The sequence below is a fragment of the Bolinopsis microptera genome, chromosome 10, assembly GCF_026151205.1.
Source record: "Bolinopsis microptera isolate Bmic1 chromosome 10, MBARI_Bmic_1.0, whole genome shotgun sequence".
In the NCBI taxonomy this organism is placed as follows: domain Eukaryota; kingdom Metazoa; phylum Ctenophora; class Tentaculata; order Lobata; family Bolinopsidae; genus Bolinopsis; species Bolinopsis microptera.
Genome location: NC_087081.1, coordinates 6085791 through 6098034, shown reverse-complemented (window position 1 = coordinate 6098034; position 12244 = coordinate 6085791). Strand labels below are relative to the sequence as shown.

Sequence of the window (12244 nt, the reverse complement as noted above, 5' to 3'; positions counted from 1 at the left end):
ACGATGGTACAAAAATTTTGAAAATCCGAGCAAGTTTATTTTTATCGTGCACCGCCTATTAATAACAACGTACCCGACACAATTATCTTCATGATGGTTTACTGGGCCGCGCTCAGCCTGTCATTCCGCCTATATATAATTTATTATATACGCCTGATATACTAATCTGAGGTTCCCAGGTAACATGATAGTCTGATTGCATTTACATTAATACGCGATGATCACGCCGGACGAAAAGAATGTTAATTAATCACGCAGTGCTGTCGCCCTTAATATTCTAATATACGTACCCCCCCCCCTATACTACAAGTACATATTATACCCCGGCCCTTTACTGGTTTTCCAGGCATAATGATAAGGACTCATCGGAATTCGTTCGGCAGGTTTATTTTTAGTTCAACAGTCTAATTCAATGCAAAAGATGACACGGATAAGAAATAGTTGTGTGGAGGTTTTTTTTAAATTGCATAAATAAAATATGCGCCAGCACTGTTAGTGTTTGAGTGTTATTTGTATCACGTTGCGACCCCCACGGTCGTTCTGACGATACAGGGGGAGCCGCGCACTTCGTGCGCGGCGGGTCATACAACGTATGACAAAGTGTTATCACAGTGCTGGCAAGCACGAGCGGTGTCTTTATTTGGGGTATACTATGTACCCCCTTTACTATTGTACCCCCTTTGGTACACATTGGAAGCCTCTTTCGTGCACGCGAAGCGTGCACTCCGGCCGGAGGCGGCGGCCGAAGGCCGCCGCCTCCGGTAGGAGTTTTTCAGGCATTAAGACTCATCGGAAGTCGTTCAGCAGATTTATTTTTAGTTCAAAACATTCTAATTTGATGTCAAAGATGACAGGAATAAAAAATAGTTACGTTGAGATTTTTAAGAAATTTGCATAAAATACTCGCCAGCACTGTTATACGAAATTCGGTAAAAAACCCAAAATCGCCATATTCAGGTGCCTTAAAAACCATGTTAAAATTGAGTTAGAGATCTGAAATTTTTCAGGGCGTCTAGACGTTGACCAAATCGACTGCAAAAAAAGTTTCGGGTTTCAGGAGCATCGGGAAGTGGGTTTTCTAGAACCCCTGTTTTACGACAGATTGTCGTGATATCTATCTATATATATACATATATATATATATATTCAGGGATAGACGCTTTGCCAGTCAATTGTAGCCTGTATTTAATTGTCCATAGATTCAAAAGTATAAAAGATACAGCCATTTCCGACCACATGTCTTGAAAATAATTGTTTACACTTTAGTTTACATTGTATAAACAAATTATTTGACGTCATGAATACCCCTTGATGACGTCATCAAGTTAACCGTTTTTAAAACTTGATTTTTGACAAAGTAATAACTTTTAAAAATGATTTTACACCATTAAAAAGTAATTGTATTCAAAATCTGAGGGAATTTTTATCTTAGATAATTGTTCAAGCATTCTGAAAATCTACCGGAAAGTTTTTCTAGCTTGTTCCTTCATAAAGATATTCGTCATTGAAGTTTGTGCTTTTTTGAAGAATTATTTTATAAAAACGTCAATTTTGCGATTTAGTATTCTCTGGTGTTAGGCCATGCCTTGGGTTGTGGAGCTCAGTTCTGCTTTCTATAGGTATAAATTGTGCATTAGGCTAGTTTTAAAGTTGAAAATCGAAAAGTTGCACACGTGGGGACACGCCCAAAATGATAGAAAATTGCTAAAATCACTGAAAATTGGTATTTTCACGATTTTTATCAGCTTTGGAGTCCCGTTGTGATGAGAGTTCTTCCTGAAATATTCTGAAACTTTCCACACTTATTAAACTAGATATAAAATACAAAGATGCAAAATTTTACGGTGATTTGATATTGGATGCGCACGTAACGTCCGCTCAAAGTTTGCACGTGCGAAAGGTGAGCAATTTTTCTCATTTCTTATTTCGAATAAATTCTTTCCCACGACATTTAAATGGCATTATATATATGAATTTAATACCGACTTGAAAAGTGTCATATTCAGTCAGTTATCAACAGATATGCCTACCTAAACACAAGGAAATGTTTTCAAAGGTTAAATTCCGAAATCGTTGAAATCACCTCTTTAATAATATTAATGAAGTTATGAGTTTACATTTCGGCTTTGTAAAGTACCCTTACTTTATATTTATAATCAAAAAGAGATGATATTTGACCAAAACCCATAATTATGGGTAGAGTGGAGCGCTGTCAGTGTCTCTCTTTCCCAAACAAAAGGCAATGATATCAATTTGAATGACCGTTATCAAATACAAAATGAAACCGAGAATGAAATCGGACGCTCGTTTTCCCCATTCATTTACAATTGAAATAGATTAAATGTTATAAATCGAAACTTATTACAATTCGTAAGCCATGAATGAGTGGGAAAACGAGCGTCCGATTTCATTCTCGGTTTCATTTTGTATTTGATAACGGTCATTCAAATTGATATCATTGCCTTTTGTTTGGGAAAGAGAGACACTGACAGCGCTCCACTCTACCCATAATTATGGGTTTTGGTCAAATCAGTTATACGGAATTCGGTTAAAAAACCCAAAATCGTTGAGGCCGGGGGAGGGGGTTTCCAAATGCTTACGGTTGATTACGGGGGGGGGGGGGGGGGGGGGGGGGGGGGTTACGCAGAAGAATTTTTTTAAAAATTTCAGCTGGCTGCAACCTAGGCCAACTATTGAACGACAATAAATCTGGAGCTACTTTTTCGGTAGTTAATTAATGATGGCCTTGGGATAAAAAACTTTAAAAAAGAAAACGACCATATCATAACTATTAATCTTAGAAAAAGTAATGACATTAACAATACTGAATACATATAAATACATAAATATTTGATCTTCGACGCTAAGATTAAGAATAAAATAAATGGAAAACTATGAACACGAATATATTATACAATAAATAGAGAGCAAGTTTACAAGCTGATTGGCCCCTTAGTAACCGTAAAGCTTCCCAGTGACTCGTACTTTTGAATGAAAGTTGCCATGTCAACACGACTGTACTTTCTCGCCAAATCCAAAAACACAATAACAATTAAATGTAATAGAGTGTTAAGTGTTCAGCATTCAAATTTTTTAGAATGCATCACACTGAGATCACGCCAGCTGATTGTAGATAGAAATGACAAATATTTGCAAAAACTAACAGTTTAAAACCGCACATTTTAATCGTCCCCAAATAGAAGTGGCAAGGCAGCATCAGGGTGGACACTTACGGCGAACAATTCCATCCAAAAATAGGAACCAGGGCAAATTCAAAAATTTAAGAAATCTAAAATTATTTCAGACATTTCTGAAGGTGCAAAAGTGAAACCTTCACGGTATATGAGGCCAAGGTATACAAAATTGAGAGTTTACAATTGTGACATTTCACGGTCACGTAAGTGTCCCGTTACTTGTGGTCACTCAGTCACGTGACTGATACACAGACATCACGTGACTGACTAGCACAAGTGTGACGTATGCGCGCACATCACGTGTAAACCCACGTGTGTGTGACGTTTGCGCGCGCATCACGTATACAAGCACGTGCACCTTGTGCAGATTTACAATATCTGGATACGGTGGTTCCAGGTGTCCACTACGATCAGGCGACCATCCTGGTTCAGCTCAACACAACAAGGACCGTCAAATTGTCCGTACTTCTTTCCTCGTACTCCGTATTTTCCGTGATAGCTGAAATTAAATAGATTTAAAAATTATCCAACTTGTAAAGAATTATGCACAAATTCCCAACCAACTTTTGGGAGGGACACGCAATATTTGAACATAATTTAGCGTTGAGCACTAGAATCTAGAACATATTAAAGTAACCTAAAGTAAGTATTACCTGAATTTCAAGGAGCAATTATGAATTATAGCAACATAAATCAAAAGCTATAGTCAAAGTCAGATATAATGTTATGTAAATGTAATAAATATATTATATAGTCAACTTACTGGCCACGCTCGTCAAAGATGGAGATTCTGCAGTTACCCCATTCTGACACAATAATACCGCCCTGAGCGTCAACTGTGATGTCACTGGGTCCCAGAAGTTCTCCTTTTCCTTTGCCCTCTTTTCCGAAATGACCGATGTATCCACCGTCGAAGGCGTAGATCTGGAATGAAGTTGCGTATTATTTATCAATTAAATAGGTGCATTTTGTATAAAGGCAAAAACCTCGCCTGTACTTTGTTTGAAATCATCATGACAATCTGCATCCACGATCGCGCAAAAACACAAAATCTACACGAGTTCATCACAGGAATATAATTGTGCTGTAAATTGTACCTTGATCTCAGCAGGCTTCATTTGGGTGACGTAGATGAGACCGTGAGAATCACAGCACACACCCACCGGCTGGTGAAGGCGTCCCTTGGGGTCATTGTAATCATCACCTCCAATTACTCTCAGGAAGTTACCCTGTAAAAATTAATTGGTTAATTAATTAATTAATTGATCAATAAATTGATTGGTTAATTGACTAATTAATTGATTATTACAACAACTCGTTAAATTGAGTTTCAATCAATTGATTAAGTAATTGATATGTTGATAACACGATTATCATTGATGATAAATGTCTAATTTAATAATTGAGTAATTACCCTGCTGTCGAAGATCTGGACACGGTTGTTATCAGAATCAGTAACAATCAGATAGTTGTCCTTAGTGATACAGATCTTGCGAGGATTGTTGAATTGTCCCTCTAGTTTTCCTTCACTTCCGATAGTCTTAACAAACTTGCCCTGAAGAATCAGGTGTTAACATCTTTTTGAAAATAGCCGAAGGATTTAAATTTCCAATTTATCGTTGGCAAAGTTTGTTCAAACATTTTATCGATTAAACAGTTTGAGAATTGAAAGTAAGCTTGTACCTGAGTGGTGAATACTGCGAGTCTGCTATTTCCAGAATCTACCACATACAGGAACCCTTGACTGTCGACAGCTGTATCAGTAGGGTTGCTGAGTTCTCCCTTGCCACTGCCCTGCTTTCCAGCACCAATGATGTGAGAGAATACTCCGCTCTTCTTCAAGCACTGTACTCGGTTGTTCTCTGTGTCAGCTACGAACATGTTGCCCGACTTGTCGAAACTGATTCCCATGGGTTTCTTGAATTCACATACTCCAGTTCCAGGTTTGCATCCTTGAGCTCCGATAGCACGGACACCTGGGGAATGATGATTTTTAGAATTCGCGAGAGTTTTGGATCATCGAGAAGAATTTATGTACTGTATAGCATTTTTAATTAATGTAAAAGATGGATGAAGAATCGTGACAATCGTAGTTGACACAACTATCTGCAAATCATCGCTAAATCACCAAACAGTTAATAATCACGCACCTTTACCGACGTAATGGTCAGTGATATTGTCTCCCATTCCCTCACCGAAACCCTTGACATGGTCCTCGTCACCGTCAACAGCAGATCTCAGAGTTGAGAACTCACCGGGGCTAAATAGAGAACAGTTCGTTAGATAATTTTAGAAATAAGGAATTATTCCTTCTAGAATATTTATAATATTTGCCCGAACAATCGTAAGATTCTGTGATCATGTCACTTGTGCCGGATTCTACATGAGGTTTGAGCTTTTGAGGATGCATAAGAAATACAGATGTAAATAATACCTGATTGGACGCCCATGACTGGTTGCAGCGTGACTGCTGGCTCCTTGTCTTCCAGTGGAAGTCCTCTCTCTCATTTCCTTGATAGGCTGGGCGTTGTATGTCTCAACAACAAACTTGCCGAGTCCGTCAATGAAGGTGGTGATGATGGTCTCGTTTACTTTCTGGAACTCGATGTTCTTCCTCTTAACACCAATGTCAAGGTCAACATTCTTCAGCTCCTCCATTCGCTCGTAGATCTGAAATTATGACAAAATTTAATTAATTGGGTATGGACTTAATTACTTCACTGAACGATCTACATTGATAGTTAAATGAGGAGCGACATATTCATGTTCATCATTCAATGAATATGGTAAATATGGTTACTATGGTTACTATATTTACCTGAGCTTCCATTCCCAAGATATCAACATCGGAACCGTCGTTAAGAAGGTTAGCGACGAAGTCACAACCGGCCTGGGTAGACTGCATTGCAACGGTCAACTCTTCCCTTTTGGCTTCCAATTGGGACACACTAGCTTGCTTCATCTGCTCAACTGAAATACAAAAGGTTTATTTAGGAGTTCATTTAAATTATGTGAGTATCCTGTGAAATTCGGTGTTAACACAGAGTGGTCCATAAGTCAGTGTGCAAAAGTTTGGGCTTACAACATTTTTCAATCGGAAGCTGATCAGTGACCCATAGTAAAAATATAAAATATTTGTTGTTAGATACCATTCGAATTTTTCCTCTAGGACTAAAGTAAAAAGCAAACAGAATGCACGATTAGAAATGCACTTCAATAGTACCTGTGTTAAGGAGATGTTGTTCCCTGTTTTTGATAGATTTCTGTACCCGCTCAATCATGGTCTTGATGTCGTTCTGGGCCTTCTTGGCTTGCTCCTGGACAAAGATGTGTTATTAGAATTATCTACAGAGCTAGCAATACGGCACATATTTCACGAGTGTAAATAAATGAAGGCAAAAAAACGAAATCGAAACTTATGTCAGAGTTAGTGAAAGTGAAATTAATCAGACAGATATGTGGAATTACATACCTTCATTTCATGTTCCTCGTCCTTGAGAATGCTGATGCTCTGGTTCAGAGGCTTCAGCTTAGACTGGACGGCATCAAGAGCAACCTTGACGTTGTCCCGATGGGAACCAATGATCTCGTTGATTGGCTTCACCTTCATGTTCTTGTACTCTCCTTAAGACAGATAATTTTACTAAATTACAAGTAAATACATATATAATATAGTACAAATTTATGTTTTTATCGATTTAAAATCCACAATATATAATACTAAAAGCGCAACCACAAGCGTGTAAAGGAGAAATAAATAACAGTGAATTATAATCGTACCTAGGGTACAATCCCTGCAGATGCACTCGTTGGTAGTCTCACAGTACAGTCTCAGTGTCTCTTCAGGATGCTTGGAACACAGTTGGATTCTGTGGTTAGCCTGCCAACGGAGAAAACAGTTAGTGTTAATGTGATATTGTGTGGTGCAACTTTGGTAAGAAACACATTTAATTGTTTGAATTTTACTGTTTGAATTTAACTGTTTGCATTTAACTGTTTGCATTTAATTGTTTGAATTTCATAAGAGCAGCTAGAGCCAAGAACATATTATATTATGATTTAAATAATACGTCGAAAATAAAACCGGACAATTATTATAAATGCTAAGATGATGTTTATGGTAGAAGATTCTAGACCTGATAATTCTAATTAAATAACTTTAAATTCCTAATTACCTGAAGGGACCTATCCTTGATGAGCTCATCAAAGTTGAAGATGTGGTGATCTTTTGTGTACTTTAGGGAGCTGTAAATAGATTTACAGTCCTTACAGTAAGCTTCTTCAGCTTCTACGCACCAGAACTCAGCACCTGTAAATTAGTTTAATTCAGTAATTGTTAGTTGTTTTTAACAGATTTGAGTACATTAAGAAATATTTGGTAGCTTTACACTAGTTTTTAGGTTGAATTTATTAAAATTTCATCGTATTTTGCATTTTCTTATAAAATTTATTTCGTAAGGTAATAGGTTTCCTGGTACATCTTGGAATGAATTATGAAACACAATGTATTCAAAATCACAACATCAAATAAAATATCAGATCAAAAACCCAGACCTTTTCTTCAACTAATTTTGATAATTAAACGAATTTCTTCGACCAGTTGCTTCTAATTTATTCATAACTCACGAATAATCCAATTAGTATAAATGTATTATAATTATACCAACTAATTACCTCGGTTTCCACAGCCATCACAAGACTTGTGCTCCTTCTCTTTGTTGAGGGTGAGGATACGGATGAGGTTCTCAATCATGTTGTGCTTGGGGAAGTTCCTTACATCTCCGTTGATGAGGGCAACCTCCTTACGGCAGATGGGGCATCTGAAGGAGCAGAACATAAACAACATTATTTAACATAATTAGTCAAATTATCATAATTAGCCTTCATTCTCAGAGCGAGTAGAATAATCTAATTGAAGACAGAAATTGATTCGCATACTGTGATCGTTTTGGCCACATCAAATACATCAAATACGAAAAGAGTGAAGAAGCAACATAATCATGATGATGATGATAATGATGAGCATGATTAAAATAATTAACATAATTAATTAAGACAACTTACACGACGTAGCTGTTAGACCCAGCAGCCTGAGCAAGACAAGCCTCACAGTACACATGGAGACAGGGCAGGACACGTGGGGTGGTGAAGTGGTCCCGGCAGATGGGGCACTCTAGCTCATTCCACATGTGAGCTGCTAGTTTCTCGTCCGTTACTCTGAAGGGAGTAATAATATCAGTACTTATAATATTACTAACATATTACTAATATTACTGATATATTACTAATATTACTGATATATTACTAATATTACTGATATATATAACGTTACTCTGGGGGAGGGAGAGTTATCTAGTGGGGATTAGGGGTTAGATTACTTATTACTAATACTAATAATATATTACTACTAACATCACTAATATCACAGTGCTGGCAAGCATGACCGTGCCTTTTACACCTCCCATACTATACCGCCTTTACTGTTTTTCAGGTATTAAGGCTCATTGGAAGTCGTTCGGTAGGTTTATTCTTAATTCAACACATTCTAATTCGCCGTCAAAGATGACAGGAATAAATATTAGTTATGTGGATATTTTTAAGAAATTTGCATAAAATACGCGCCAGCACTATTTTACGAAATTCGGTAAAAACCTCAGGTGCCTTAAAAACCATGTTATAAAATTGAGTTAGAGATTTGAAATTTTGCAGGGCGTCTAAATGTTGACCAAATCGACTGTAAACAAATATTAATGCTTTTCAAACAAAGTTACAACGAATTCTTCATGTAGTGCATCCTGTATCATGCATAGATAGACATTATACGCTTTGGCAGTTAATTATAGGTTATATTCAAGTGTCCGTAGATTCAAACGCTTTTAAGATACAGCCATTTCGGACCCCAGGTCTTGAAGATAATCTTTTGGACTTCAGTTTACATTATATGAAAGAATAATTTAACATCATCATTACCACTTGATGACGTCATCAAGTTAACCGTTTTTAAAACTTGATTTTAGACAAAGTAACAACTCAAAATTTGAGGACGTATTGAAGTTAGATAATTGTTCAAGTATTATGAAAATCCTTTATAAAGATATTCACTATTGAAGTTAGTGCTTTTTGAAAGAATAATTTTATAAAAATACAAAAGTTGTGATTTAGTAATAGTATTCTCTGGTGTTGGGCCATCCCTTGGGTTGTGGAGCTCAGTTTTGCTTTATATAGGTCTATATTGTGCATTAGGCTAGTTATAAAGTTAAAAATCGAAAAGTTGCACACGTGGGGACACGCCCAAATTGATATAAAATTGCTAAAATCACTGAAAATTGCTATTTTCACCATTTTCTGTCAACTTTGAAATCCCGTTGTGATCCAAGGTTCTATTTGAAATCTTTTGAAACTTTGCATGATTATCAAACAATATATAAAACACCAATATGCAAAAATTTATGGTGATTAAATATTGTATGCGCACGCAACGTCCGCTCAAAGTTTGCACGTGTGAAAGGTAAGAATTTTGCTCATTCGTGATTTCGAACAAATTTTGCTTTCCCACGGCAGTTAAATGGCATTATATATGAATTTAATGCCAACTTAAATGAGTATAAAGTGGCATATTCAGTCAGTGATCGACAGATATGCTTACCTAAACACATGCACATTGCACAAGGAAATGTTTTCAAAGGTAAAATTTCGAAATTGTTGAAATTACCTCCTTATTAATGAAGTTATGAATTTACATCTCGACTTTGTTACTTTACTTTAGGTTACTTTAGGTAGGTTCGGCAGGGATCGCTTCTGGACAACAGTATCAAGTACGTCCTCCAATCACTCCTCATGGCTTAGATCTTTTTGTAGAGTCCATTCCAGAAGATGGCGGTATACCCTTTTGTGGGCGGGGTATCCGGGAACCCTTTCAAGAATTTAGCAAGGAAGGATTTGAAAGTTTCCAAGACTTGGATTGTGTTAACTTCCTTGAGGAGCAGGTTCCATAGTTTGGCTGCTTTTACTCCAAAAGAGTTTTCATAAGTTTTCAGTTTTGTAAAGTACCCTGACATTATAATCAAAAAGAGATGATATTTGACTAAAACCCATAATCATAGGTAGATTGGACCGCTGCCATTGTCTCTCTTTCCCAAACAAAAGGAAATGATATTAATTTGAACAACTGTCCGCAAATTCGAAAAGATACCGAGAATGAAATAGGTCGCTCGCTTTTCCCAATCATTTACAATTGTAATAGATTAAGAAGAACTACCCGAAGGTAGCTGTACTCGGCAATAAGATTCAATAAACATCAGCTTATTGGACACTAACTATCACCCTTATCCCGAAATACTAGGTATCGACCCGAAAGCAACCCAAAGAGATTTTTACAGCATGCGATTGATGTAATTAATCGAAACTTATTACAATTCGTAAGCTGTGAATGAATGGGAAAAGCGAGCGAGCGATTTCATTCTCCGTATCATTTTCCATTTGTGGACGGTTATTCATATTAATATCAGTTCCTTTTGTTTGGAAAGAGAGACTCTGGCAGCGGTCCACTCTACCCATGATTATGGGTTTTGGTCAAATTACTAATAAAACTAATACTAATAATATTATTAATATATTTAATATTACAAATCATTAGTAACTTTGGGGGTATATTACTATATTAGCCGTTTATTCGAAAAAAAAAAATAACCAATCGAAAAAAAGCCGAAATAAGCACCCCCACCCATAAATAGTCACGTGTAACTTACTTCTTCTGGACGACTTCCTCCCTTCCATTCTCAACTTGTTGGACGATATTCTGAGCCCTGACTGAGCTGGGTGGTGGGGAGGCTACTTCGGTCCTGACCTCCTTGCCATCCTCGTTGAATTCCTTCCTCTTGATCACCTCTCCTTCTGATTCTCTCTTCGAGATTTCGACCATCGTGTAACGGGTCACTTACTATATAGGTGGAGATGAATTTATAAACAGTTTTGTTTTTGTTTTTTGTTGTTAGAGTTACCTTAGAGTTTGAGCAAAGTTTCTTAGAATACATCAAATTAATGCAGTTTCAAATAACGCTTCAAAAGCTAAGGCCGATAAAACTATTTCTCTCATAAAACTACGCAAATATTAAATATGTCGTCAAACTCAACGCTTATACATTGTAATATAATGTAACATCAACTGTCCAACGACACTAAGTCTCTTCTCTAAAATGGTTATTGCGCATGAATACAGCCTAATCAACAACTGATGAGAAATCTTAATCAACTGAATAATAAACTTGTTGAACTGTTTAAGAGGAATGAATGACACTTCATAAATACAGTGCAGAGCACAAATAAGAGAAATTAATTCCAGGAACCAAGTGTTTTATAACAACTTAACAAGACAGTTACGACGATCTATTCAGTTGTGCAATATGCTACCGGCCCGGTCGAATAGGGCCAGTGGTGCGTCAAAATATAGTTCTCAGCTTTTTATCACTTTTTATGCAGATGAAACACAACTAGGGTATGAAACTTCATTTTAGGGCATGTGTGTTTATCAATACAAATTATGGTCGGTAATAATAATCAGTTTTGACGGTATTTCACAGGCATTTCGACGGGGCCAGCAGTGTACTTGTGAAGCTCAAGTAGGAGCAAATTGAGCGAACATCAGCGAGAAAAAAGCCATTAATGAGTGGATAAAAATGCAATCAATCGCTTTATAGTGACCAACCAAGTGCAACCAAGCACTCTGTATTACTGTGCTTGTTGCGAGTACACAACAGGTGCACGTGCACAGTTAAACAGCCCACGTGCACGTGATTAAACGTCATGTGCTCCTGACACGTGATCACGTGATATGACACGTTGGCGTGCACGCACCAGTTATATTCCCTTACAAATACAACGTGCGGTGATAACCCAACATGAAGTTATTTAAACAATATCTCGTATAGAATACTCGCTCGTTTTTAGTTTGCAAGTTGCTATAGAGTTTACAAAAGTGCTTGATTTAAAATTGATTGCAGTGTATCTGCTAGTGTTGGTAAGGTAATAACTCTCTTACCGGCAAGCAAAAC

The 12244-nt window shown here is 37.0% G+C and overlaps 1 protein-coding gene across 1 annotated transcript; it reads right to left on the bottom strand.

Annotated features, from left to right (window-relative positions):
* Positions 1–2782: 2782 nt before the first annotated feature.
* LOC134821891 (E3 ubiquitin-protein ligase TRIM71-like) lies at positions 2783–11134 on the bottom strand. The gene is made up of 15 exons (XM_063832706.1): positions 10943–11134; positions 8259–8411; positions 7869–8014; positions 7370–7503; positions 6975–7074; positions 6667–6818; positions 6418–6511; positions 6013–6164; positions 5629–5864; positions 5345–5454; positions 4878–5170; positions 4609–4749; positions 4292–4423; positions 3958–4118; positions 2783–3693 (listed from the first exon to the last, which is right to left on the bottom strand). The coding sequence occupies exons 1-15, from the start codon at positions 11113–11115 to the stop codon at positions 3564–3566; spliced, it is 2307 nt and encodes a 768-aa protein (XP_063688776.1). The 5' UTR covers positions 11116–11134; the 3' UTR covers positions 2783–3563.
* Between the last annotated feature and the right edge of the window lie 1110 nt (positions 11135–12244).

Excerpts from the sequence above, each read along its gene's own strand:
- LOC134821891 (XM_063832706.1), bottom strand. The coding sequence starts at position 11,115 with ATGGTCGAAATCTCGAAGAGAGAATCAGAAGGAGAGGTGATCAAGAGG. Across the intron at positions 8,015-8,258 it reads GGGTCTAACAGCTACGTCGT|ATGCCCCATCTGCCGTAAGG; the intron begins GTAAGTTGTCTT and ends CTGCTCCTTCAG. Across the intron at positions 4,424-4,608 it reads TCCAGATCTTCGACAGCAGG|GGTAACTTCCTGAGAGTAAT; the intron begins GTAATTACTCAA and ends TAATTTTTACAG.